General features: G+C 51.2%; 1 protein-coding gene across 2 annotated transcripts in view; it reads right to left on the bottom strand.

The window, feature by feature from the left end:
* Positions 1-26,809, bottom strand: part of CD247 (CD247 molecule) — an 85,034-nt gene that overhangs the window by 1,689 nt on the left and 56,536 nt on the right. The window contains exons 2-7 of one of the 2 annotated variants that reach the window (XM_008985093.5): positions 8,812-8,915; positions 7,571-7,627; positions 6,810-6,890; positions 3,767-3,802; positions 1,574-1,630; positions 619-660 (exon numbers count right to left, since the gene is read on the bottom strand). In XM_008985093.5, coding sequence (XP_008983341.1) covers positions 619-660; positions 1,574-1,630; positions 3,767-3,802; positions 6,810-6,890; positions 7,571-7,627; positions 8,812-8,915 — 377 coding nt within the window. The remainder of the gene's footprint in view (positions 1-618; positions 661-1,573; positions 1,631-3,766; positions 3,803-6,809; positions 6,891-7,570; positions 7,628-8,811; positions 8,916-26,809) is intronic. The other variant, XM_008985094.5, reaches the window with a different exon arrangement.

Raw genomic sequence — 26,809 nt, 5'->3', positions numbered from 1 at the left:
GGGGCCCTTTCGATACCGCTCAACTCAGACAAGCTGGGCATCCTGACACTGGAGTCAGAAGAGCAAGCTATGACAGCCCATGGAAGCCAGAAGGAGAGAAATGAGAACCTGCGGGGATCATACTTTAGAGAAGTAGGTTGACTGCTTAGTTTGCATAATTACTTGCACTGATTTGCAAAAACCAGGCACCTAAACTACATAACGTTTTCTTTTTGAAGTTGCCATTTCTTTTTTCCTTCAGTCTTCCCAGCCATCCTCTCATCTTTGTAGGTCTAAGGAAATGACACAGAGCAAGGGTTCTGCAAGGACCCAAAAAGGCAGGATCATCACTCGTGTGGTCCTTTGCCTCCACCTCCACCTGCCAGGGGGCCTCGCACCTCTGGACAGCTGCTGCTGTGTCTGCCATGGCCAAACAATGCATGTAATTTGATTGAACCAAGTAATTTGATTGAATGGCTGAGTCCCAGCTGTGCTCTAGAGACTTATTGGCAGTGGCATTGCCACTGGCCTGAATGGGTGCCCTGAGCTTGCCCTGCCCAGCTGCTGGCAAGAGCTGGCAAAGTGTGGGGGCCTTGATCATGGTGCCCCTTCCCCGGAAGGGACACCGGCAGCTCCTACCTGGTAAAGGCCATCGTGCCCCTTGCCCCTCCGGCGCTGGTTCTTTGGGAGTGAAATGAGAAAAGGATGAGAAAGTCAGGCAGTCAATAGTGGCATTTCTGCTCAAGGGCTCCTCCCAAGGTACCCAGGAAGTCTGAGATAACTGTCTCCCAGCATCACCCCTGCCCCTGGGAGAGACAGATCCTCGGGCCACTGGTCAGACCCTCATCTCTGCTGCGTAAAGTGAGGCCTGGCAGGTTTGCTCCACCCCACTCAGATCCTCACAGCCAGCAGATTCCTAAGGTCTAGGGCCCGCAGGACCTATGTTGCCCACTGCCTGCTTGGATAAATGGACTCTCTTCAGCTCTTAAAGTTCTTGTCTAGTCATTTCTGCTAACTGACAACCACTGTTTTGACCAGTTACGAGCTCTGGCACAGTCAGTTCAATCACGCTCCCCTGTTTACCAGCTGTAAGACCTTGGGTAAGTCACTTCATCTCCGTGTGCCTCCTCGAAGGGCACATGATTCTCATTGGGTTACTATGGGAATTAAATAAAACTACGGAGAACCCCTGCTCTGAAGGGATCAATGCTTCACTCTCGCCATTCTGAAATTCTTAATTGTTGGTGAAGAAGGGGTCCCATGTTTTCATGTTGCCCTGGGACCCGTGGTCCTGAGCACGGAGCACGGCCACACGTAGTAAGCACCTGGTGCTTCCTGTTATTAAAACAGACCTGCTTTTGCAAAGCTGAGGCTGTCACAGAATCTCTATTTGGTTTTCAGTCCTCAAAGAGCATCAGCCCTTCCTTGGTTTCTTACGTTCTGACTGGGTGACAGCCAGGTTCGCCTTCACTGATGGCCACCACTTGGGCATTTGCAGCTGGGATGAGAAGTGGGTGGGAAAGGAGGCCTGCAGCAGCAGTGTCTGGAGGACCATGAAGAACTTCCTTGGGAATTAGGAAACAACAGCACTCACCTCGCCTTTCATCCCGATCTCACTGTAGGCCTCTGCCATCTTATCTTTCTGCAGTGCCTGAGGAAGAAGAGGGCATGGGGCACTGATTTTCACCAACTAATGCAGAAAGCAGCAAGCTCCCCTACAAGAGGAAGCTTCTTGATCCCCAAGTCGGCAGCAGTGGCAGGGAGGGAGAGCTCCCACAATCAAGGCTCCAAACCTGATGCACACAAACTTCTCTGCCCACAACCAGCTCCAGTCCACCCACCTCGTCCTCCCCCCTTTGGAGTCTCTGCGCTGCTAGCCCTCTGCACTGAGCTGAGGAGCTCAGGTTAGGCTCAGAAAGATAGGATGTGGAGTTCTAGACAAAGACACGGAGACTGGACAAAACAAGGGCTCACCTGGAGCCCCAGCATCATTGATCTGAGCAAGTTGTCTCTACACAGCCAAACTCACCGGCTGTGGATCAACCCCCCCTCCTCACGGGAGACTGCAAGGGTCCCCTGCAAGGCAACCCAGGTCAACAATCAGGGGCACACCCAGGAGGGTGAGGTTGACCTTCCAATAAGGGGGGACACTCAGAAGACTTAAGCACCAAGGACAGGAGACCCTCCAAGGGACCAACCCCTCGCTCTTGCCCAGCTTGACCTTGCTGTGTCCCCCTACGCTCCAGGCTGATTGACCCGGGAATGCCAGTAGCAGGGGTTGGGGAGGGAGATCACTGGGCACTTTTTAGCTAAGGAGCCTTTCTAGAAGCAGATACTGCTGCAAGCCGCAAGAAATGAGACATTACTCCCCCCAGGAACGGACGGTCTGGACAGACCTAGACCACGGAGTGTGGAGCAACGCCTTCCTCCGCAGCCCTCCTCTGGCCCTTCCTCCGGAGCCCTTCCTTTCCCTCCTCTGGCGCCCTTCCTCCAGAGCCCTCTTCCGGCGCCCTTCCTCCGCTGCCCTCCCTCCAGAGCCCTCCCTCCAGAGCCCTACTCCGGCACCCTTCCTCAGGCGCCCTTCCTCCAGAGCCCTTCCTCCAGAGCCCTTCCTCGCCCTCCTCCGGCGCCCTTCCTCCGGCACCCTTCCTCGCCCTCCTCCGGCGCCCTTCCTCCAGAGCCCTTCCTCGCCCTCCTCCGGCGCCCTTCCTCCAGAGCCCTTCCTCGCCCTCCTCCGGCGCCGTCCTCCGCGCCCTTCTCCAGAGCCCTTCCTGGCCCTCCTCCGCGCCCTTCCTCCAGAGCCCTTCCTAGCCCTCCTCCGGCGCCCTCCTCTGCCCTTCCTGGCCCTCCTCCGCGCCCTTCCTCCAGAGCCCTTCCTAGCCCTCCTCCGGCGCCCTCCTCCGCCCTTCCTGGCCCTCCTCCAAGCCCTTCCTCCAGAGCCCTTCCTAGCCCTCCTCCGGCGCCCTCCTCCACCCTTCCTCCAGAGCCCTTCCTAGCCCTCCTCCGGCGCCCTCCTCCGCCCTTCCTGGCCCTCCTCCAAGCCCTTCCTCCAGAGCCCTTCCTAGCCCTCCTCCGGCGCCCTCCTCCACCCTTCCTCCAGAGCCCTTCCTAGCCCTCCTCCGGCGCCCTCCTCCGCCCTTCCTGGCCCTCCTCCGAGCCCTTCCTCCAGAGCCCTTCCTAGCCCTCCTCCGGCGCCCTCCTCCGCCCTTCCTCCAGAGCCCTTCCTAGCCCTCCTCCGGCGCCCTCCTCTGCCCTTCCTGGCCCTCCTCCGCGCCCTTCCTCCAGAGCCCTTCCTAGCCCTCCTCCGGCGCCCTCCTCCGCCCTTCCTGGCCCTCCTCCGAGCCCTTCCTCCAGAGCCCTTCCTAGCCCTCCTCCGGCGCCCTCCTCCGCCCTTCCTCCAGAGCCCTTCCTAGCCCTCCTCCGGCGCCCTCCTCCGCCCTTCCTGGCCCACCTCCGAGCCCTTCCTCCAGAGCCCTTCCTAGCCCTCCTCCGGCGCCCTCCTCCGCCCTTCCTGGCCCTCCTCCGCGCCCTTCCTCCAGAGCCCTTCCTAGCCCTCCTCCGGCGCCCTCCTCCGCCCTTCCTAGCCCTCCTCCGGCGCCCTCCTCCGCCCTTCCTAGCCCTCCTCCGGCGCCCTCCTCCGCCCTTCCTAGCCCTCCTCCGGCGCCCTCCTCCGCGCCCTTCCTCCAGAGCCCTCTTGCAGACTCTCCTCCAGCCCCTCCTCCAGACCCCTCCTCTGGAGCCCTTCCTCCAACTTTCCAAAGTCAAATGTGACATCTCCTCTACTTACATTGTACAGGCCTTCCTGAGGGTTCTTCCTTCTCTGCTAGAAAAGACAAAGGGAAGACGTTAGAGGGAGAGAAACACAAACCCAAGCCTTGAAAGTACAGCAAGCCCCATCCTGCCCTCCCTCACCGACCACAACCCCCTGGGGCTCTGCTATCTTTCTCTCTCCTCCTTGTGCTACCCCAGCCTTGCCTACGCCACTGTTGGGGTCCGACTGCATTACATGGCTCATACTTGGTTACCTGCAGTTGGATACACACTTTGCTCTCCCAGGGGGCACACCCAACCCCAGCATCGCCCAGAGCAGGCCATGGCGACGCCCGTAGATTATCCATCCCCTTGCAGACAGACCCCCATATACATCACAAGCTGGCAAGTGGGACTTCTGGTGGAAGACAAAAGGTGCCGCATACTATCATGTGGAGCAGGCTCAGCTACTGCTAGTGAGGTCCTTCCCACACCCTCCTAGTCCAGACAAGAGGAGAGGAGGCCAGATAAACTTGGACGGTGGGGGTGAGGAGTGGTCAAGGAAATCTACAGCTTCTCTACTGCCCATTCACTCTAGGAAGAGCAAAACCAGCAAGGGCTCAGCCTGGATGGGGGCTGGATGGACAGGCGTGACCACTGGCAGCATCAGACAGCACTGCCCTTACACCAGGACAACCCTGGCCTTTGTCCTGAGCCCTGCTCTTAAGAGGATGCTAACAAGCCAAATTTAACAACGCATTACATCATTCACTGTGATCAAGTGGGATTTATCTCTGGGATGCAAGGATGGTTCAGCAAATGAAATCAATAAACATGATATCCCACATTAACAGAATGAAGAAAAAACGTCATGATCATTTCACTAGACGCAGGAAAAGCATTTGACAAAACTCAACATCCTTTCATGCTAAAAACTCTCAACGAATTAGGTATAGAAGGAATGTGCCTCCACACACTCAAGTCCACATCTGAGCAATCCACAGTTAACACCACACTCAGCAGGCTAAAGCTGAAGCCCTTCCTCCCTTTCTTCTAAGATCTGAAACAAGACAAAGATGCCCATGCTCACTACTTCTATTCAATATAGTACCATAGGTCCCAGCCAGACAATTAGCAAAAGGTGCCAAGAATATGCGGTGGAAAGTGAATGGTCTCTTTAATAAAGGTATTGGAAAAACTGGATATCCACATGCAAAAGAATGAAATTGGACCTTATCTCACATCATATACAAAAACCAACTCAAAATGGACGACAGACTTAAAACACAAGACCTGAAACTGTAAAACTTCTATAATAAATCAGAGGTGAATAGACATTTCTCAAGACATAAATGGCTAAGAGATACATGAAAAAAATGCTTAATGTCACTGACCACTGGGGAGATAAAAAGTAGCCACTTGCCGGCCTGGTGGCTCACACTTGTAATCCCAGCACTTTCGGAAGCAGAGGCGGATCACCTGAGGTCAGCAGTTCGAGACCAGCCTGACCAACATGGAGAAACCCCGTCTCTACTAAAAATACAAAATTAGCCAGGTATGGTGGCACGTGCCTGTAATCCCAGCTACTCGGGAGGCTGAGGCAGGAGAATCCCTTGAACCCAGGAAGTGGAGGTTGCAGTAAGCTGAGATTGTGCCATTGCACTCTGGCCTGAGAAACGAGAGTAAAATTCTGTCTCAAAAAAAAAGGTAAAACCACAATGAGATCACCTCACACCTGTCGGGATGGCTATTACCAAAAAGACAAAAGACAACGATTGTTGGCAAGGATGGAGAGAAAAGAAAACCGTAGCACACTGTTGGTGGGAATGTAAATGAATACCAGCATCATGAAAAACTGTATTAAGGCTACTCAAAAAACTAAAAACAGAACTACCATGTGACCCAACACTCCCACTTCTGGGTATTTACTCAAAGATTTGAAGTCTGTTTGTTGAAGAGATGTCTATACTCCCATGTTGGCTGCAACAGTTTTAACAATAACCAAGTTATGGAATCAACCTAAGATAAAGAGGACTGTGGATATGCACAATGCAATACTATTCAGCTTTTAAAAAGGAAGAAATTCTATCATTTGCTCTAACATGAATGGAACCAGAGACCATCATTCGAAGTGAAATAAGCCAGGCACAGAAAGCCAAACACTGCATGTTCTCACCTGTAGGTAGAATCTAAAATAGTTTAACTCACAGAAGTATGGATAAGTAGCATGATGTTTACCAGAGGCGGGGGAATGGGGGGAATGGGGGGAATGGGGAGATGATAGTCACAGGGTACAAAACCTCAACTAAATAGGAAGAGCAAATTTATTTTTAGATCAATGGCATGGCATGCTGAAGATAGCTAATACTTGAGTACTATTCATTTTAATATCTCTAAGAGTAAATGGCTAATATCCTCATCACAAAAAAATATTTGAAGTGATAAATATGTTAATCATTTCATATATTCAAAAATCATAACAATAAACATATCTACAATTTGTCAATATACAGTAAACAGAGAGAGAAAGACAGAGGAAGGGAGAGAGGGAGGGAGGGATGAAGGAAGAAAGGCAGGAAATCAGAATGAAGTGGAAAAAACAAAGAGGACGCTACTGTGGTCTCATCCAGCTGCTCCCCTACCCACAGGGTAGAGTCTACAAAGCCCAGAGGTCAGAGCCCCAGGGACCACACTCCAGCCATACTCCAGAGGGGTACCCAGGACTTGTCCAGGGGTCTTGGGCCCTTCCTGTGTGGACCTCTTCACCAGGTCTGTCCTCCTGTGACAGATGGTGCCACCAAGTGTGTATCTCAGGATGGCCAAGGAGTGGGTGGAGCTTAGACATGAGAGAGGGGTGCCACATCCAGGGGTGAAGCCCCTTGAGATGCAGAATGGAGCCAAGGAGGAAGAAAGAGGATGTGGCAGCAAGTGGGTCTCCCTCTCTTCTCTTATCCTGGGCCCACACTTTGAGGGTCAAGTCTGGTTGCAGGGTGAGCTGGGGCTGAGAAGTCCTCTCCTGCAGCCTGGGCTCAGCCCTACCACACACGCAGGAACACACAGGAAGACAGAGGAACCCTTACCTGCTTTCCCCCCATCTCAGGGTCCCGGCCCCGTCTCTTGTCCAAAACATCGTACTCCTCTCTTCGCCCTAGATTGAGCTCCTAAAAGAGACAACAAAGTGTGAGACACAGGACAGAGGAGCCTCAGAAGGATGGGGCCAGCTGGACTGGGGAGTGTGGTTTCCCTCTCTGGGGTGGCTCACAAAAAGAAGGGCCAGGGCTGGGAAGGGAGTGATAACAGGTTCATCTGGAGACCATCATCATGTGTCAGAGAACACGCACTACCAGGACGGTGGGTGGGATCCCCAAAGGTCACCAAGTACTATATGCTGATCAGTCCAACAGGATAAGGAACAACATCCCTGTGAGCAAGTAGAGAAGCTGGGGCTCTGAGGTGGTGGTCAATTCCACCGCAGTCCCATGGCACAGGGAGGGTAACACCACTTTCCCCCAGCTGGGAAGATTCTAACACATTCCTTCTCCACCCTCTCTGGCTTTTGCAAATTGCTGATGGCTTGGGGGCTCAATAGTGGCAGGCACGATACTAAGCTCCTTCCATGCTTCCATACTAAAGCATGTTATCCTTATGGCGCCCTTTGAGACAGGTACAATTACTACCCCTGTTTTACAGGTTATAAAACTGAGTTAAACAAGTTGCAGTTGGGTCAGAGGTGATAGCTGGGGACCAGACCTAAACCCGGGACTCTGGTGGGTGTGTTCCCTACGTCCGAGAAGGGGACTGCCCTTTCTTTCCGGGAGGGTCTGCGGTGAGGCTGACTTACGTTATAGAGTTGGTTCTGGCCCTGCTGGTACACGGGGGCGTCTGCGCTCCTGCTGAACTGAGACACAGAGAGCAAAGCATGTTACTGCTCCGCGAGGGCGCGCGGCAACCCGAGGGACAGGCCTAATCTGCTCCTTGGCAACTAACAATGTGTGCCCTGCCTCCTGGGGCCTGAGCCCTTGCAGTGGCCGGGGCGTGGCAGCCCCTTTTTCTGAGCTCAACTGTCCTTTTTCCTCCCGCTGCGACATGTGCATCCAACCCACTGGAGTTTATTCTTCCCGGGCTAGCGCCCTCGCGTGTGCGCAGAGGTGTAAGATTCTTGGTCTGTGCCCCCTGGGGACGTGGAGTATTTTCTAGGGTCCCTTCCTCCAGGAACTCCGAGGACAATCAGGGTGGATGGCGGCTGCTCAACGTCTGGCCTCCTATCTTGACCCCCGGGGCAGGATGCTATACGTGCATCACTCGCCCAGCCCTCTGCCACCTCCCGGCTGCGCCAGTGTCCAGGAAGCCTTGGGCTCACTTAGTGTCCTCAGCAACCGCTGGAAGCTGACACAGCCTTACTCTTGCTTCAGTTCATGCCGCCTCGGCCAGGAGAAGCTGCAAGGTCTTACAGATCCAGAGCATTGGAAACAACCTTAGAAATCACCTAGGGTAGCGTTTTCAAACTTAAGAAAGTAAGATTTGGTTTCAAATAAAATCTTATGCCAAAGTCCAAAATAAGCAAGAAATGGGTTCGGGAGCACCGAGGGATGACTGGGACTAGATCCTCCCCTTTACTCCTAAATCCTTCCACCCTCTGCCCACACCATGACCAGCCCCACCAAGCAAAAACCCATGCTCTGGCCCACTCTCCCAAGTACAGATGAGGAAGGAGGCTTTTCAAGAGAACGGCTGCCATGGCCTTCATTCACACTGAGACAGCAGGGTCTCTGCCTGAGTGTAAGCCCCTTTGTCTCCAGCAGTATCGCCTTCTCTGAGACACTCTGACGTGCACACATTTGTATGGCTCATCATGGAGGTGCCTAGCACCAGGCTCTCCCTCCCACCCTGTTTATCTCAGCCAGACACCCCCACCTCCTCCTCAGCCCATGCAAGGCACACACTTGGCTGGTCCCTGCTTTGCTCCTGGATACCAAGCTCCAGGCACCACCCAAGCTTGAAACTTTCCAAGACCAAGGACCCTCTGAATATCCATCAAGTGGGAGACCCCGTGCCCTCCTCCCAAAGCCCAGTGGTACCCACCTTCACTCTCAGGAACAGGGCAGTAACAATGACACCATAGATGAAGAGGATTCCATCCAGCAGGTAGCAGAGTTTGGGATCCAGCAGGCCGAAGCTCTGTGCCTCTGTGTCAAGAGATAAAGCCATTCAGCAAGGCCCAGGGTGACCAGAACACAACCCCATCACTCCGGGGTGGCAGTAGGACTGACTGTGGCCAAAGAAATTATGACACAGAGACCAGATCCAATCCCCATGCCTCAGCCTGATCACCACCCCCTCCCTCCCTCCCACCTCAACCAGCTCCTGGAAAAGCCATTGGCACTAATGGCAGATGTGGCTGCTGTGGGGCCAAAGAACCTGGGGCAATGGGAGGAGTGGGAACAAAGGGGGAAGGTGAGGCTGTCCTCTGTTCACAGAGCTCCTGCCTCTGGGACATGGAAGTGCAGCCATGTTAGCCCCTGTGAGAACCAAGAGCTCTGGAAGCCTCAGGAAGATGTTCTCGTCTGGATGAATGGAACTCCTGGCCTGAGATGTGTGGCTCCGGGGCCTACCCACAGGGAGACAATAGGTCAAATGATGGTCAAATGAGACCATTTCAATATCTAACAGTAACTAGGACAGGGAGAATCTGGGTTAACTCTCCCCCACTCCCTGCCTCCTCAGTGCCAGGTACTCTCACCCAGGACAGTGGGTCTGGTGCTCAGCTTCCCTTCCCTGTGCCCTGAAGGGTCTCATGGGCAACAGACAGAGGTACCTTTGGTGCCTCTCCCCACCTAGGTGAGCATCTCCCTGCCCCCCAGTCCCAGCTCCCTGGCCTCTGCCTTCTCTTGTCTCCCCTCCTCCCACTACACACGCCTCATTCCCGGGACACGCCCTGCTCTTTGGGACTACTGGCCTTGCACACATTGTTCCCTCTTCAGATTCCCTCCATTTCTCTCCCTGAAACCCTACTATTCAGTGACATTTGATGCATCCTACAAACTGCAGCTCAGAGGTCCCTTCTGTGTCAGCCTCTCCCACTGCAAATTTCCAAGGGGTCCCGAACTCCTAGTGCCATATTAACCTTTGTCAGGCTGTAGTCATGCATGTTTAGTGGCCCTGCCATTGAAGTACAATGGGCTGGAGAACACAAGGTACAGTAAATATTCTGGTTAAATACAAGTTTGCATTTTTAGGCTGGACGAAGTGGCTCATCCCTGTAATCCCAGCATTTTGGGAGGCTGAGGCAGGCGGATAACTTGAGGTCAGGAGTTCCAGTCCAGCCTGGCCAACCTGGTGAAACTCCATCTATACTAAAAATACAAAAATTAGCCAGGAGTGGTGGCACACACCTGTAATCCCAGCCACTCTGGAGCTGAGTCAGGAGAATCACTGGAACCTGGGAGGCAGAGGTTGCAGTGAGCCAAGATCGCATCACTGTACTCCAGCCTGGGTGACAGAGTGAGACTCTGTCTCAAAAAAAAAAAAAAAAAGAAAAAGAAAAAGAAGTGTTTTTATTTGAAACATCTCTGCACTGTGAATGAGGAGACTCAGATTTTAGTCTAGACCATATGTCCTACTAGGTAAAACATGCAGCTACTCAACCTGTAAAACAGGGTATGGCACCCATCTCACTCCAGCCCTGCCTGGTACTAGAGCAGAGGTCCCAGGCCAGCCCCTCCAGTGTCTGTCTCCCGAGACCCGGGCGCCCTCTGGTGGCCGTCAGACACAGATTAGGGCAGAGGGAGTGGAGACCATGTGGGAGTGCTGTCATTCTTGCTAGCTGAGTGATTTGGGGCAGGTGACGTACCCTCTGTCAGCTGCGTCACCTGTTGAACAGGGTGAAAACTAACATTTCTTCAGGCACTGCATTAAAAGTAATCTTCGTCAGATCCTCCTGCCACCCACGCTCGGACACTGAGGCACCGAGGCTTCAGGTTCAGAGCACACAGTGAGAGGCAGTGCAGGACTGATCCCTGGCAGTTCCATCCCCTTCCTGCCCCTGGGCCAGCCCCGCCTACCCCTCCATGCCAGCAACGTTTTGGCCTCCCCGACGAGTCATGGAAGCAGATGATTCAAAGGCAGCCCCAGCACCCACACCCCCACCACCCTGAATCCCTCTGTCCCCAAGCTTTTGACTTCAACCCTAATTCAGGACCCCTCTTGCCCCCAGGCAGCTGATCTCTGCAAACTTCCCACAGACTCTGACCAGAGACCACTGATAACCCAGCCACTCCGACAAGAGGCCAAACTCCTTGTCCAGCGTGTTAGGGTCTGCCATCACCAGTCCAGGACTGAGAAGACCACACCTTAGTGCCACCCGGTCTCTCCTGCTCCTGTCTTTTACACCCCATTCTTCCTTGAACATCTGCCTTTTGAGCCAGATCCTCTTCTAGGTCTGCACTCTACCCCTTCACTCAACGCCTGTTGAAATCAGACTGTCCACCACCTGAGCCCCGGAGGAAAACATGAGAGGATGTCAGTTCAAGAGGCTGTATCCCTCAAAGCCCTCTACGAACGTAACTTATGGGACTCCGATGCCCTCCATCCAGGCTGTAAACACCCAAGACCAACGGCTGCATCTTCATTGTTGCCTCTTCCTCCAGCCCTGGCGTCAGAGTGAAGGGCACAGTCACTCGATATCACAGAATTTTTCAGAGCTGGGCTTCAGCGATGCGGAAGATGCTGGGCCCAGCCCAGGTGTGCCTGCCCTCTGGCCCCAAGGCAGTGCTGGCAGCCTTCACGGACCTAGGGAGGATCTAAAGGTCTCTGGGTGACAAACCAGTCCCCATGAAGGCTACCAAAGCTGGGGTGACTTTTTGCTGTTAGGACTGCAGAGGAGCTAACAGTGGCGATTTATGGGACTGGTTGAAACTCAGAAAAAAGCCAGGAGAAAATCATTCAGCTGCTTGTCGCAGAAAATTAGAACAGAAAAATTACTGGGCAGTAAATTTACCACAATAAGAAATACTTCTTTGTGTTGTGCAGACTCAGCATAGTTCCTGGGGCAGGGGGATTGGGCACCTCCCTGAGATAAGTAACATAAACAAGTTCCCTCTTCCCCTCCCTCCCTCCCTCCCTCCTTCAGCATAGTGTCATGACTGATGACAAGTGTGCTGTGCGTGGTTGGGAGGACAGGATATTGACCGCAACATAATTCCCTTTGTAGGACCCTCCCTCTCCTCAGTCCCACTGTGCCTGTGCTGAGGGATGGGCCTGAGGACGACAGTCATGGCCCAGAAAGTTCCATGCAGGGATTCAGGACCTGATTCAGTTATGCAATTGATTATTCATGGGGCATCTGCTCTGTGCCCAGAACTATTGAAATGGAATGAACTGTGGATTGGGTACAGGTGGGTTTGAGTTCTTCCCCTGCCACTTACTAGCTGTGTGGTCTTGGACAACTGACTTCCTTCTCTGGGCCTCAGTTTCTTCATCTATAAAATGGAGGGTAATCATACCTACCTTAAGGGCTGTGATGAGAATCAGAAAATGATGTCTGATATTCGGGTTGAGTCTTCTCGACCCTCTCTGCCCTCACGGGGCCTGAGACTTAGCTCTGGAGGCCACACGTAAGGTGTAGGGGCTTCCTGGACAGCAGAAAGTTTCTCAGGACGCACGCTGAAAGGCACCGCATTGCTACTCTCTCCTTGGTCCTGGCTCCTTCCCTGTGCCTGCTCCTGCACCTTCTTCCTATTTCTACCAACTCCATCCCAAAGGGACCAACCCCTGCTTCCGAGGAGGTTTCAGGGCATTATGTGGCAGCTACTTTCCGGTACAAGTGGGGAAGCTGTTTTAGTTCATGCCTGATCCCCGCCCCAGATTCACAGCACCCAGGAGAACCTCAGCATTTGAAAGGAGCCTCCGAGACTGACAGGGTTCTCACACAGACTCTCAATTCACTGCCCTCTGCCCTGAGGCTCTGGCTTAAGTGGCCTGGGGTGGAACCTGGGCATGGGGACTTCATTTCGTTGCCATGAATGGATTGAGATTCAGAGGTAAATCATTACAGGGCCAGAGCACGTGAGGGAAGCCTGGCCTTTCGTAGAGATACAGCTGTGGCCTACAATAAATGTAAATGTAAATTTTTGTCAAACAGAAGAAACAAAGTTAAAGCTTTGATCCTTTTCATATACTGTACGTCTGAACTGTGTGGTGGAACTTCTCTAAGCCTTGGTTTTCTCATCTGTAAAATGGGGGTAACAATACTATCTGTCTCACTAGATGGGGGTGAGTATTAAACACTTCTTTTTTTTTTCTGTCACCCAGGCAGAGTGCACCGGTGCAATCTCAGCTCACTGCATCCTCTGCCTCCTGGGTTCAAGTGATTCTCCTGCCTCAGCCTCCTGAGTAGATGAGAATACAGGCACCCACCACCATGCCCAGCTAATTTTTGTATTTTTAGTAGAGATGGGCTTTGGCCATGTTGGCCAGGCTGGTCTTGAATTCCCGACCTCAAGTGATCTACCCACCTCGGCCTCCCAAAGTGCTGGGATTACAGGTGTGAGCCACCGTGCCTAGCCAAATACGATACTTCTTATGAGGTGAGAATCAAATAAAATTATTATTATGGGGTGAAGGACCCTATGAGAATATGTGTTCCATTAGGCCACCTATTGTAATTGCCATGATTTCTACTGTAAGCTGGAGCCTGCCTGCCCTGTAGCAGGATACCAGGAATAGGCCAAGTGAGACACTCAGAGGCAGCTCGGGGGCAGCCAGAGATGATCACAGAATACCTAAGCATATGGGTCATTGTATCTAAGTGTTACGAGTCTAATTAGTGACAGTGAGCCTCGCCAGTCATCTCCATAAAAGCCTTGAGTTCAGGAAGTCTCATGGCACTGACCATTAACAGGAAGATTCTGGGGCCCCAGAGGGCAGCCTGGGGGAGGCGCACCTGTCCTTACAGAATTTGGTTTCTCTGGGTGAGATTTATTTGAATTGTGTTGTTTGTCTGTTTCTGAGCCAGACTGTGAACTTCTGGTAACAGGGATCAGGCCTTAATCAACCTGGTCCTGCCACACCCTGGGTCTGCAAATACACACTGGTGCCCTCTCCCCTCCAGCAAATCCTGTTGCGGGATTCCCTCACATCCAACTAATAAGGATTCTTCTTATTTGAACCCCAGTTTCTGCTTTTAAAGTGACTTCCTGTGTCTGATGGAGTTTGATTCTTATGAGTACCAGGAGACAAACAGGAGGCTATTATGGGGCCCACTTCACAGGTGGACAAACTGAGATCAGAGGGATGAAGCAACTTCACCGAGGACACCTGCAGGTTAGTGGCAAAGCAAGAAAGGAATCCTGGGTCTCCTGGCTCCAGGTACTTCTCCTTAGCCTTCTGCCTTTGACGCACCTGACCTGTGGGCACAGGACCCAGAGTTTCCACCCATATCTGAATTCACAGCCCTTGCCCTTTTGTCCAGTTTTGACACTTAGGCACAGCAGCTTGTAAATAGTTCACTTCAAGTCCTTCCCACCAGGGGCTCTGGCAAGCACAGATCGTGCCTTAGTTTCACTTGCCCATGTCCCCTCTGCACCAGCACATCACAGGGCTAGCAAAGAGCAAAGAACACAAGTCTTTCTGACTCGAAGAATCAAATATGGAATCTGCCCCTTTATTGACTTGTTTTGGAACAGCTCTCTTAATCTCTCTGAGCCTCAGTTCTCCTATATGCAAAAAAGACAAGACTGACTTCATGGGTACAGAGCAACGAGGTAAAGTGTGGGGAGTGCCGCGCACAGTGGCTCATGCTGAGAGGTTCCGTAGGTACAGGCAGTGGCAGGAGGAGACGGCCTTCCCACCTCCCACTCCGTCATGCCATGCCAGGGCTGGGGACAGAACCTGGCCAGGTTCCCCAGCATAGGATAGGGATACCCACTCTTCAGGGGTGTGTGAAGATAAAAACAGATAATGGATACGTACAAAGTGCCTGGCACACAGTAGGAGCTCAGTAGTGTAGTAGGCAGACTTTCTGAGAACTCCTCACGTCACAAAACGAAAACGATGTGACACATGCACAAAGAACACAGCCTAGAGAACTCTTTGCACAAGCATGATGATCTGTCTTAATCCTCAGAACAACCTTGCACGATACGGGCAGAATTGTTAGCAGTTCTATTTTGCAGATAATGAAATTGCGGCTCCGACAGGTCACACAGCTAGAAATTTTCTGAGTGCATCTGACGCAAAGTCTCTTCTCCCTCTACTTTGCCCCAGTGCCACTGGGGTTCCTTTCATACAGAGAGCTGCTCAGCTCTTCAGGAATTTCCTCTTTGGTAGGCACTTCTGGCTTCTGCTTGAATATCTTGGGTGACAGGAAGCTCAGCACCCACCAACCACTGGTGGAGAGCTCTAATTTTCAGCTCTAATTTGAAACTAGTTCTGCCTTCAGAAGCACAAATCACACAGATCCTCCAATTTCTATAGGGCAACCTTTCAAACTTCACCCCCTTCCAGCTTGTTTCCACCTTAATAGGAAGCACAGCAGGTTAGAATAAATCCAACGAAGGCAGACAACTGCCGTCCAAGTCCTGTCTTTGCTACTGTGTGATCACTGAGTAGTCACAGTGACCTCCCAGGGTGTGTGGTGCTGAGTGGGAAGGGCTTGGTACTTGGTAAGCACTCAGTTGGTGGGCAGTAATGGAACCAACATCAATCACAGTAGCTCATGATCCAGGTAGGAGTGGCCAGCTTCCTACTCCTACCCTTCCTTCCTTTGAGCCCCCAACCTTGAGCCCCGAGTCCTGCTGCTGCCCAGCTCCACCCCCAGGCTCAGGCACAACTGGTGAGGACACTGCAGGGTAAGAACTTAGAAAACAGGAAGTCACTGTTCTTAGGAAGGCAGTGGCAGCAGCTCCGGGGAGGGTGCTTGTGTTGGGCAGGGTGCTGGGTGTGATGCCAACTCATTGACCACAGCATCGAGGCACCCAGACCACCCCCTCAGCGGGCTGCTCCCTTTCATTGATGACTTTCACTGCATCAGAAAAGGTATAGGGTAGACACAGAGTCATAGTTACAACCACTGGTTGAAGATTTATTCCGAGCCAGGAACCACATGTGTGAGTTTTCTCATTCAGTCTTCACAGTGACGCTGATTCCAGCTAGGGAAACTGAGGCTCAGAGAGATTAATAACATGCCTAACATCTAGAGCCAGCATTGAACCCAGGCCCGTCTGGATCCACAGTCCAGGTCTTAACCACCACTTGGTACTGCCCTTGAATGACTTGCTGATCCTCAGAGCGGAGGAGAGGGGTCCCCACCAGGCTGTGGAGTCCTTCCTTCTCCAAGGATTGAATCATTAGAGCAGGTGATATTCTTGACTCTACAGTTAGCTTTCTATTTTTGAGGGCTGCGAGGCCTGGGGGGTTGACAATATAGAGAACCTGCTACCAAATGTGAGGCCAGGACTCACACTGCCCAGAGCTCACAGCAATGACCTGCTGGAGATACCTCAATCACCCTGACCTACAGAACAACTCCAGCTAATTTAGTGCCAACAATAATGTTTTATTACTCTCTTTAATCTGCTACCAGCCTGGCCAATGTGGTGAAACCCATCTCTACTAAAAATGCAAAAAAATTCACCCGGTATGGTGGCAGGCACCTACAATCCGAGCTACTAGAGAGGCTGAGGCAAGAGAATCACTTGAATCCAGGAGGTGGTGGTTGCAGTGAGCCGAGATTGTGCCACTGCACTCCAGCCTGGGTGACAGAGCGAGACTCCTCATAAATAAATAAAAATTGCCACAGCCTCTTCACTTCTCTCCTCAGTGTTGGATTTCAAATATCCATGTTTCATTGTAAAACTGGATAGTTTGTTCAAAACTACCTACAAATTATGGATTCCCATAGACAAGGGTTCCGGTGGAAGAGGAAGAACAGGGCTGTGTGGTTTCTTAGGGGTAGCAATGATACGAGCAAATGTTTTCCTTCTTGTATTTTTATTTCCATTAAAGTTATGTTTTGAGCCATACTTTGTGATTCTTTCTCTCGTCCTTCTTTCCTTTCTTTTTTTTCTTTTTTTAGACAGAATCTTGCTCTATTGCTCAGGCTGGAGTGCAATGGCGTGATCTTGGCTTATTCACCGCAACCTCCGCCTCCTGAGTTCAAGCAATTCTCTTGCCTCAGTCTCCCAAGTAGCTGGGATTATAGGCACCCGCCACCATGCTGCGCTAATTTTTGGATTTTTAGTAGAGACCGGGTTTCACCATGTTGGCCAGGCTGGTCTCAAACTCCTGACCTCAGGTGATCCACCCGCCCCAGCCTCCCAAAGTGCTGGGATTCCAGGCGTGAGCCACCGCGCCTGACCCTTGTGATCATTTTTTTCTTTTGAAGTAAGTCAACTTAATATAAAAGTGCAGAAAAGTAGGCAAAAAATCAAAATGGCCCATAATACCACTTTCAAACACAGCCATCGTTACTATGATGGCAGGTGGCCAAAGTCTTTGTTATCTATAAATTACAATCATTTTACATAAAAATATTTCCCACTGGCCACGGTGGTTCATGCCTGTGATCCAAGCACTTTGGGAGGCTGAGGCAGGCGGATCATCTGAGGTCAGGCGTTCGAGACCAGCCTGGCCAACATGGTGAAACCTGGTCTCTACTAAAAATACAAAAATTAGCTGGGTGTGGTGGTGCACGCCTGTACTCCCAGCTACTTGGGAGACAGAGGCAGGAGAATTGCTTGAACTTGGGAGGCGGAGGTTGCCGTGAGCCCAGATTGCACCATTGCACTCCAGCTTGGGTGACAGAGAAAGACTGTCTCAAAAATAAAAATATTCCCTGAAGAATTGTTCTTTATAAATCTAAAAGATTATAACAGTATTATGTTATAATCTAATATTCAGGTTATTTCATATATTCATGTTTCATGTTACTTTGTCATTTTACTATTAATAAATATTCTTTTTAATGGTTTCCAAATAAGCTTTCCACTATCTACATAACCATTCCCCATTGGTGGTGATTTGTTTCCAACTTTTCATCATTGTAAATAATTCTGAGATAAATAGCTTCATTCCTAAAGCTTTTTACAGCTTTGGAATTCAATCAATAATAGCTTGAAAAATGGGCTGGGGGTGGTGGCTCAGGCCTGTAATCTTAACACTTGGGGAGGCCAAGCTAGCACGATTGCTTGAACCCAGGAGTTAGAGACCAGCCTGGGCAACATAGCAAGACTCTGCCTCTAAAAACAAACAGTTAGCTAGGCATGATGGTGCACGCTTTAGTCCCGGCTATTTAGAAGGCTGAGGTGGGAGGATTACTTGAGTTCAGGAGGTTGAAACTGCAGTGGGCCCTGGCCGTGTCACTGTACTCCAGCCTGGGTGATAGAGTGAGACCCTGTCTCGAAAAATAAGTAAATAAATAAAATAACACTTTAAAAAATGAAAGCTAAGACTAATGGTCCAAGAGATAAGTCAGCAAAATATATAAATAGGCAATTCTCAGAGAAAGAAAAACAAATTACTTACAAACATATAAAAAGACACACTCAGTCTCAATGCTAGCCAAGGAAAGGAAAGTATGAAGTGACAATGAGGTGCCTCCTGTTTTTCACAGGTGGTCAGAGGCAGTTTCAGCTGTGCGGATCTCTGGGGGAAGGGCACTCTAGGCAGAGGAACAGCAGTGATGGTGGACCCTTGCCAGGCACCTCCGAACTGCAAGGAGGGGTGTGACCAGGGTGGCATGAACGAGGGGAGGTTCTAGGAGACCAGGAGAGAGGGCAACAAGCGGGTGGGGGCATCAGGTAGAACTTCCTCAGCCAGTGCTTCTACTCTGAATGAAATGGGGAACAGTTGCAGGGTTTTCTCTTTTGACAAGGGCACATTATCTTTTTTTTTTTTTTTTTTTGAGACGGAGTTTCGCTGTTGTTACCCAGACTGGAGTGCAATGGCACGATCTTGGCTCACCACAACCTCCGCCTCCTGGGTTCAAGCAATTCTCCTGCCTCAGCCTCCTGAGTAGCTGGGACTACAGGTACGCACCACCATGCCCAGCTAATTTTTTGTATTTTTAGTAGAGATGGGGTTTCACCTTGTTGACCAGGATGGTCTCGATCTCTTGACCTCGTGATCCACCCACCTAGGCCTCCCAAAGTGCTGGGATTATAGGCATGAGCCACCTTGCCCAGCCCTAGGACACATTATTTTTTTATTTTAAATTTGGCAATAACACTTCAAATAAAACATTAAAGCCGATTGGAACAAGGCAAGGTTCACAGTTGCCTTGGGCCCCTGGCCCAGCTGGAGATGCCCTAGCAAGCCCCAGGACAGGCCTCAAATCAGCTCTAAAATCCAGGCTATGCTGCCAGCCTCCTACCTGTCTGCACTCAGCCAAATGTAGTCATCTTTATCTTTCTTCCCCTGGCCCCAAAACAAGCTCTTCCTACTCTTGCCCCATAAAACACTCGGAAAGTGGCTGTTTGTCCCGAAGGGGTGAAACCATCTACTCTTTTGCTCCTTCTTCATCCATTAATACACAATAATCACTAAGCCTCAACTTCTGTTAAGGCCTGAATTTTGCCCCTGAAATTCTTATGTTGAAATCCAAACTCTCAACACCTTAGAATGTGACGGTATTTGGAGAAAAGGTCTTGAAAGAGGTCACTAAGTTAAAATGAGATCATTGGCATGGGCCCTAATCCACTGTGACTCATGTCCTTACATGAAGATGAGATTAGGCTGGGCAAGATGGCTCACATCTGTAATTCCAGCACTTTGGGAGGCTGAAATAGGTAGATCACCTGAGGTCAGGAGTTCAAGACCAGCCTGACCAACATGGTAAAACCCCATCTCAGCCAGGCGCAGTGGCTTACTCTTGTAATCCCAGCACTTTGGGAGGCGGACGTGGGCGGATCACCTGAGGCCAGGAGTTTGAGACCAGCCTGGCCAACTTGGCAAAACCCCATTTCTACTAAAAATACAAAAATATTAGCCGGGCATGGTGGCAGGCACCTGTACTTGGGAGGCTGAGGCAGGAGAATCACTTGAACCCGGGAGGCGGAGATTGCAGTGAGCCAAGATCATGCCATTGCACCCCAGCCTGACTGAGAGAGCAAGACTCCATCTCAAAAAAAAAGATGAGATTGGGACACAGACACGTGCCAGGAGAAGACGCCGTGAAGACAATGTAAACACGGGGAAATGGCCACCTATGAGCCAAGGAGAGATGCCTCCAGAGAAGTCACGTGGTGGCCATCCTTACTAAGAGAAGTTGCCACCCACTGAGCTGGGTAGTGAGGGTAGAGGTGACAGACACAGATGTAGCCTCCCAGCTGAGCAGAGAGGTGGGCAAAAAAATAGCTCATCCCACCAGAGAGGGGCACAGGGTGCTAAGGTAACACGAGGGAGGGGACGATGCAGCCACGCTCTGGGAGTGAACAATGACAGGCAAGTGACCTCCTTCGGTGAGCAGGTTGCATGTTTCAGTTCCCTCCACTCATTCCACCAATAGCTCCCTAAGGTCAGCAGACAAGTCTCTCACATTAGCAGACAGCTATATGCCAGGCACATAGAGTATAAGCCACACAAACACACACACACACACTTGTGTACCTATGTGTATATATACACCTACATAGAATACAAACATATATGTCTGCATGTGTACATATATACACAGAGAGCAGTGTGTGTGTGTGTGTGTGTGTGTGTGTGTGTGTGTGTATCATAGATAGAAAGACACTTATTCTTACATCTTGATGCCAGCTTGGACATGTTGCTTTCTCTGGTTGACTCCAGGGACTGATGCCATAACAATCATGGTCACGCCAAACATTTGCTCCACACTTTCTGTTTACAAAACCCTTTTATATTTTTTATTCCATTTGATCCTAACAACAACTGATTGGTAAGCTGGGCAGATCTTATTTGCTCCACTTTGCAGATAAAGAGACTAAAGATCTGGGAGGTGAAGGGACTCTTCCGCAGTCACACCGCCCGTGTGTCAGAGCCAGGACAAGAGGCCAGGTCTTTGTTCTTTCTCACACAGCATACTGCCCTCAAGTTTTGCTCTTGAAAATTAGCACCATTTCAAAAAAACCTACTTTTGAGCAAACCCCCAGGTCAAAATTCCAGGCAGGATCTTGCCATTTCTCTGAGAATTTATTGAGGATAAACTCTCACAGCATACAGAGAAAATAATATAAATGACCATCAACTGGGAACCTGATAAATTCTGATGTATTCATATATAACCATTAAAAAAATAACAACACATCAGATAGTTCTTCATGTGCTACCACGAAAGATCTTAAAGACAGGTTTTTTAAAAAGGTGGCGAGGCACAGTGGCTCATGCCTGTAATCCTAGTACTTTGGGAGGCTGAAGCTGGAGGATCGCTTGAGCTCAGGAGTTCAAAACATAGCGAGACCTGTCTCCAAATAATAACAACAAAATTAGCTGGGTGTGGTGGCACACACCTGTAGCCCCAGCTCCTTAGGAGGTTTAGGTGGGAAGATTGCCTGAGCCGGAGAGGCTGCAGTGCTGTGATCGTGCCCTTCACTCCCTCCAGCCTGGGCAACAGAGTGAGACCCTGCCTCAAAAAAAAAAAAAAAAAAAAAAAAAGCAAGCTCTAGATATTTGTGTATGAAAAAAACACCATGTAGGCTGCATATATATGTACATATACATAAAAATATATCTGGATGGAGTTTGTTTGGGATGGTGAAAATGTTCTCGAAATGGATAGTGGTGATGATTGCACAATATTGTGAATGCATTTCATGACACTGAATTATATTTAAAAATAAAAATTTCATGTTATATATATTTTACCACAAGAAAAAACAGGTTAAAAATATATGTGTATCTGGAGGGCTACACACACACAAATGTCATCCGCAGTTACTTCTGCAGAGGAGCTGGGGAGGGGGAGGCTGGGTGAATTTTACTGATTTCCCACCTTACACCTTTTTGTGGTGTTTGAAACTCTAACTATGATGGTATATAATATTTATAATACTGAAAAACCAAAACCAAAACAAATAACATGAATCCTTAAATCAAAGGAGGCCTGAGCAGCAAGATTCTGGAGGGTAGAGAGTGGAGGCATAGAGGCTGCCCATCTAGCCAAGCCCTTCGCGCCCCGGCTCAGTACATTGCTGGCAATAACTTGCTGGGGTTTGGAAGGACCTCAACTATAAACTTTCACGATAATGGTATTTGGGGAATATGATTACACTTACATATGAACGCAGAACACCAGCTACTGCTGGTAAATAACATGATTACTGTTGTTATTATTATCTAATAATAGGGACGAGATGCTTTTACCAGCAGCCAGGTGAGATGAACGCGGTTTTCCGATCCTGATCCCCCGAGTCAGTCCTATTGCAACCGTAAGCAGGAGACCCTCAGGACCTCGGGAGCTCAGGCTGCCTGGGGAATGCAAGGCAGGCCAGGGGCGGAGGGGCGCCAGGAGGGCACCTACTGCCTTCGCTGCCCGCCCCTGTTGAGGGTACTTCCTCAGAGCCCATGGGGCCCCCGCAGCTCCCCCAGCAGAAAACCGTGCAACCATCCGCTAGCCCGAGCCGCCTCCGCCAGGGGCTCCTTGAGCCAGGGCCAAACCTCTGCCCCTTGGTGACCACGCCCGGCCCCTCCCGCTGCAGGCCGCCCGCCGGGGCCCAAGGCACAGGACGACGCCCCGCAGAGCCAAGCCCCACTGCACCGAGCTTCTCGGAGGCTGGGAGAGGAAATGACACCTGGATTTTAAAACCGTCACTGATACCCTATAGATGAACATTTCGCTGGAATTTTAAAGAGAGGAGCCTGAGCCTGCCGAGCCGCGCTCACACCACTCCTCCGCCCTGGCCGCCCCGCGTCCGGCTCGGGTTTGGGTCCCGCCCGGGTCAAAGCCACACCGGGCGCACTGCGGGCTGGACAGCTCTCCCACCACGCCGAAGCTCAGGCGGCCCGGACCGCCACCCTAAAGTCACAAACCACACCCGTGAAGGACGCCCTCCGCAGGAGGAGAGGAGGCTGGGCCTCGAAGGGACCTCCGGCCCTTCCGCCCCGTGCAGCCAGGGTGGGCTCCCAGCGCCGGGTCGCCGCTAGGCGCGGCGCTCGTGCGGTTACGCGAGCAGCAGCCCCGCCCCGCCGGCCCCCAGCTGGCTCCTCGCTCGAGGTTTCCTGTCGAGCGCTGCCATCCAGGGCCCGGGTTATCGCGCGTGATCTCCCATCCGAGCTGCTCACACGCCGCCGCCCACCCCCACTTGCGGTCCCTTGCCCCCGAACCGCACCCGCCCCCAGACCCTGCGCTGAGAGGCTGGGGCTGGGAGCTCTCAGGGACTGCGTGGATCGGCGCCGGGCTCGGGCGCTGGGGGCTGAGGGTCTGGTTTTTAGATATCAAAGGAGCACGACACCACGGTCCCCCCACCGAGGGGCAGGGAGAGGGCCTGGCCTGGGGCCTGCCTGAGGTGGTGGGCACTGTGGTCAGGATCGGGCCTGGCTCCTGCTGGCCCAGCACACGCCCACGGCGACGGTGGCAAGACTGGGAGGGCCGGCGCTGCCTCCCTCGGGAAGCCCCAGAGAGACGCAACCCTGCGAGGCTGGGCCTCCCCACCCCCAGCCTCCTCCCGCTTCCTCAGACAGCAGGGAGGAAGCACGAGGGGTCTCTCTGTTCTCACACAGGGGGACTCCAAATGTCGTCAAACCTGCCACTCTCAGAATTAACAGCTGCTTTCATTTCGAGCCCTGTGAGCAAAACTTTCAGGGCTTTCCTGGCACACATACCCAGCGCGTGGAGAGCACCGAATTTTCCCTTCCCCTGGAGAATGGGACGCTGCTGTGTGGAGCTCCGGGAATACACGCCCCCGTCAGCACTCCCGGTGCCTGGGGCTGTGTTGGCTCCCACCCAAATACAGGAATGAGGGGTCACGGTTGAGGGAAGTGGCCGAGTTGACAGCCACGGATAGAGCCTGAGCTAGCCAGGTTGCATGACAGAGCACTTATGGACACTACAGGTGCAGAAAAATTTGAAAATTTTTAAAAGACAGAAAAAAGGTGGTTGAGGCAGAAAAAGGTAGTTCTAGAGTGAGAGGGATTTCTTTCCACCTCTTAGCTCACAGCAGAAGCCAAGTCCTTAGCGGTGTTTCCAGAGCAGCTGAATCAGACTCTCTGAAGGCCTGCCCAGGGGTCTGCCTTGTCACATGTTCCCCCAGCTTCTGACTATACCACTACTCTTCGGGGACCACCACCTTTTGGGTTGGATGGGTTTGGAAGATTCTACGAATATATATCCAGCCCCACCTGAGCATTTGCAGAAAGCCTGCTCCATGAGGGAGGACAGCCCCAAAGCTCTCTGTCATAGACACAGAACCCAACAGGGAATACTGGTGCCACACTCTGTCTCTTCTGTCACAGAAACACCCAAGTGAGCCATGACTTTGACACTGCACGGCCATGTTATTTTCATTCCTCAAACTTTATCGTGTTAATGTGTACTCTCACGGGGACATCATACCTAACACGGCTGCCTGAAGCTCTACTTCAATTCGAATATGCTAGCGAGGACAGTCCTGGAATTTCTTAGTCTCTTTCCAGCCCTGCTCTCTCTCTCTCCAGTTGTTTTCTGAGGACGAGCTTGGTGGGTGCCGGTGCCTGCCTGGAAGACCTCACACTCAATGTCTTGGAACATTCTGAAAGTAGTGTGAGGTACCAGCCTGCTTTAGGGCTAGGGGCTGGCATGGTGGGGGACTCAGGCAGCATCTGCACATTCTTAGCGGTGCTTTTGCTCCATCTGGAATGGAACCATAAGCTGCTCTGGGCCATTTAGAAATCTGAGTGGTTTGCTCAGGTTCATATGGACGTGGGAGGTGGGGGGCCTGGGCACTCAGTAGCATGCTTAGTCCCCCTGGCAGGGCTAGAGGTTAGTTGGCCAAAGACAATGAACCCAGTTCCCAAACAGACCAGGACAATCAGCAAAGGAGAAAAGAACAAGGACACATCGAAGCCAGAATGGAGCTAGAATCTTGCCTCTGTCCCTCATTCACTGGAGCTATCCTGGATGGAGAAGGAGCCATATCATCTACAAAGCCTGGAAATCCAGCCCTGCTGTGAGCTGAGCCAGTGAGCCTGAGTTCAGGAGGGAGCACACACTTGTCTGTTTGTTCATGGGAAGGCGCGCTCCAGTTTTCCTAGAACACTGCCCCTAGCTCTCCATCCAGATGTGCCCTTTCCCTTTCTCTCCATTGACTGTCTCCAAGCCTTGCCCAGCTGGAGTTTTCCTAGAACACTGCCCCGAGCTCTCCATCCAGATGCGCCCTTTCCCTCTCTCTCCATTGACAGCCTCTCTCAGCTGTCATCTTCCCCTAAGGATTCCTTCTCCCAGAGCTCCAGCCCACTCCAATGTCAACTGCATTCATTGTTTTTGTAACTCTCATTGTGTCAAAAGGGTTCTTTCCTAAGCAACTAGATTATAGGTTGCTCCAGGGTGAACACCATGCTTTCTAGTTCCTTTGTTTCTACCACTGCAAGGCTGTAGGGAGCCCAGTTGTAGGCATCATTAGCAATGAGTAATTACATCATTGCTCGGATAATTGAGAGAATGACTAATTGATGAGCGGTCATTAATGCCATAAAATGAATGAATTCTGCCACTTACATTTCCAAGAACCTGTGAGTTGGAAGAAACTTGAGAGAACATTTTTATGGGAGCTTACACCAGTGCTATCACCTAAAGTGTGCGGCCTCAGGGAAGTTCCTCCAGCCCTGGTTTCTGTGCCTCCAAAATACTGGTGTTCATACCATAATTTCCGATTCCTTCCAGCTGTGCCCTGCTCAGCAATCCAGTGTTCAAGCTAGTCATCAGGAGAAAGCTACTTGTGATTTCCTAACAAGCAGCCACCACAGAGCATCACGTGCCCAAACATGCTCTTCACCATCCCTGCTGTCCCCACATGGCTAGCCCTGGTGTGGGCAGGAATGAGCGGGTTTGGGATGTTTTCTCATGGGTCTTTCTCATGGTCAAGCCCCAGGCTGTGACCAGCCCCCTGCTGGGGCAGGATGCTACCAGTGCCTGAACAAAGAACAGACTGGAGGTTCACCTGAAAGGGGCTGCCAGCCTTCTGGGAGGGCCAGCCAGCTGCTCGCAATGACCCTGTGTTCAACTCCTCTATGAAATTTTCCAGCTTGACAACCAACCTTTTACTCATCTTTCAAGGCTCAGCCCAAATGTTACCTTCTCTGGGAAAACTGTGCATTCATTTCCTTTTGATGGGCATCTGTTTCTTTTTCTTTTCTTTTCTTTTTTTTCTTTTTTTTGAGACAGAGTCTCCGTCTCTTGCTCAGGGTGGAGTGCAGTGGTGCAATCTTGGCTCACTGCAGCCTTCACGACTTTTAGGAGTGACCTAAAAGTCAATCATGGAGAAACCGGCTGGGAGCCATGGCTCACACCTGTAAATCCCAGCACTTTGGAAGGCTGAGGCAAGCAGATCACTCGAGGCCAGGAATTCAAGAGCAGCCTGGCCAACATCATGAAACCCTGTCTCTACTAAAAATGCAACAACAACAAAAAAATAGCCGAGCATGGTGGTGTGCGCCTGTCATCCCAGCTACTCGGGAGGCTGAGGCATGAGAACTGTTTGAACCTGGGAGGGGGAGGTTGCAGTGAGCTGAGATCGTGCCACTGCACTCCAACCTCAGCGACAAAGAAACTATGTCTCAAAAAAAAAAGAAAAAATCATGGGGAGAATTTATTGTTAAACAGAATATTACATTTTCAAATAATATATCCAATATGATTTTCTGTAACCTTTAAATATCTTTTCAGGTGAAGTACCTCTAAATGTAAAGAAATGGGTCCAATTGTTAATTTTTTTTAAAGTTACAAGAAATACAGTACTTTCTCTGGCTTTTTGGACACCGTATGGTGTATTTATTGTGTGTGTGTGTGTGTGTGTGTGTGTGTGTGTGGTTTTTTTTTTTTGAGAAGAGTCTTGCCGTGTCGCCCCAGCTGGAATGCAGTGGTACAATCTTGGCTCACTGCCACCTCTACCTCCCAGGTTCAAGCAATTCTCCTGCCTCAGCCTCCCAA

Source organism: Callithrix jacchus, chromosome 18 (assembly GCF_049354715.1).
Source record: "Callithrix jacchus isolate 240 chromosome 18, calJac240_pri, whole genome shotgun sequence".
In the NCBI taxonomy this organism is placed as follows: domain Eukaryota; kingdom Metazoa; phylum Chordata; class Mammalia; order Primates; family Cebidae; genus Callithrix; species Callithrix jacchus.
This window is presented reverse-complemented; position numbering and strand designations above follow the sequence as displayed.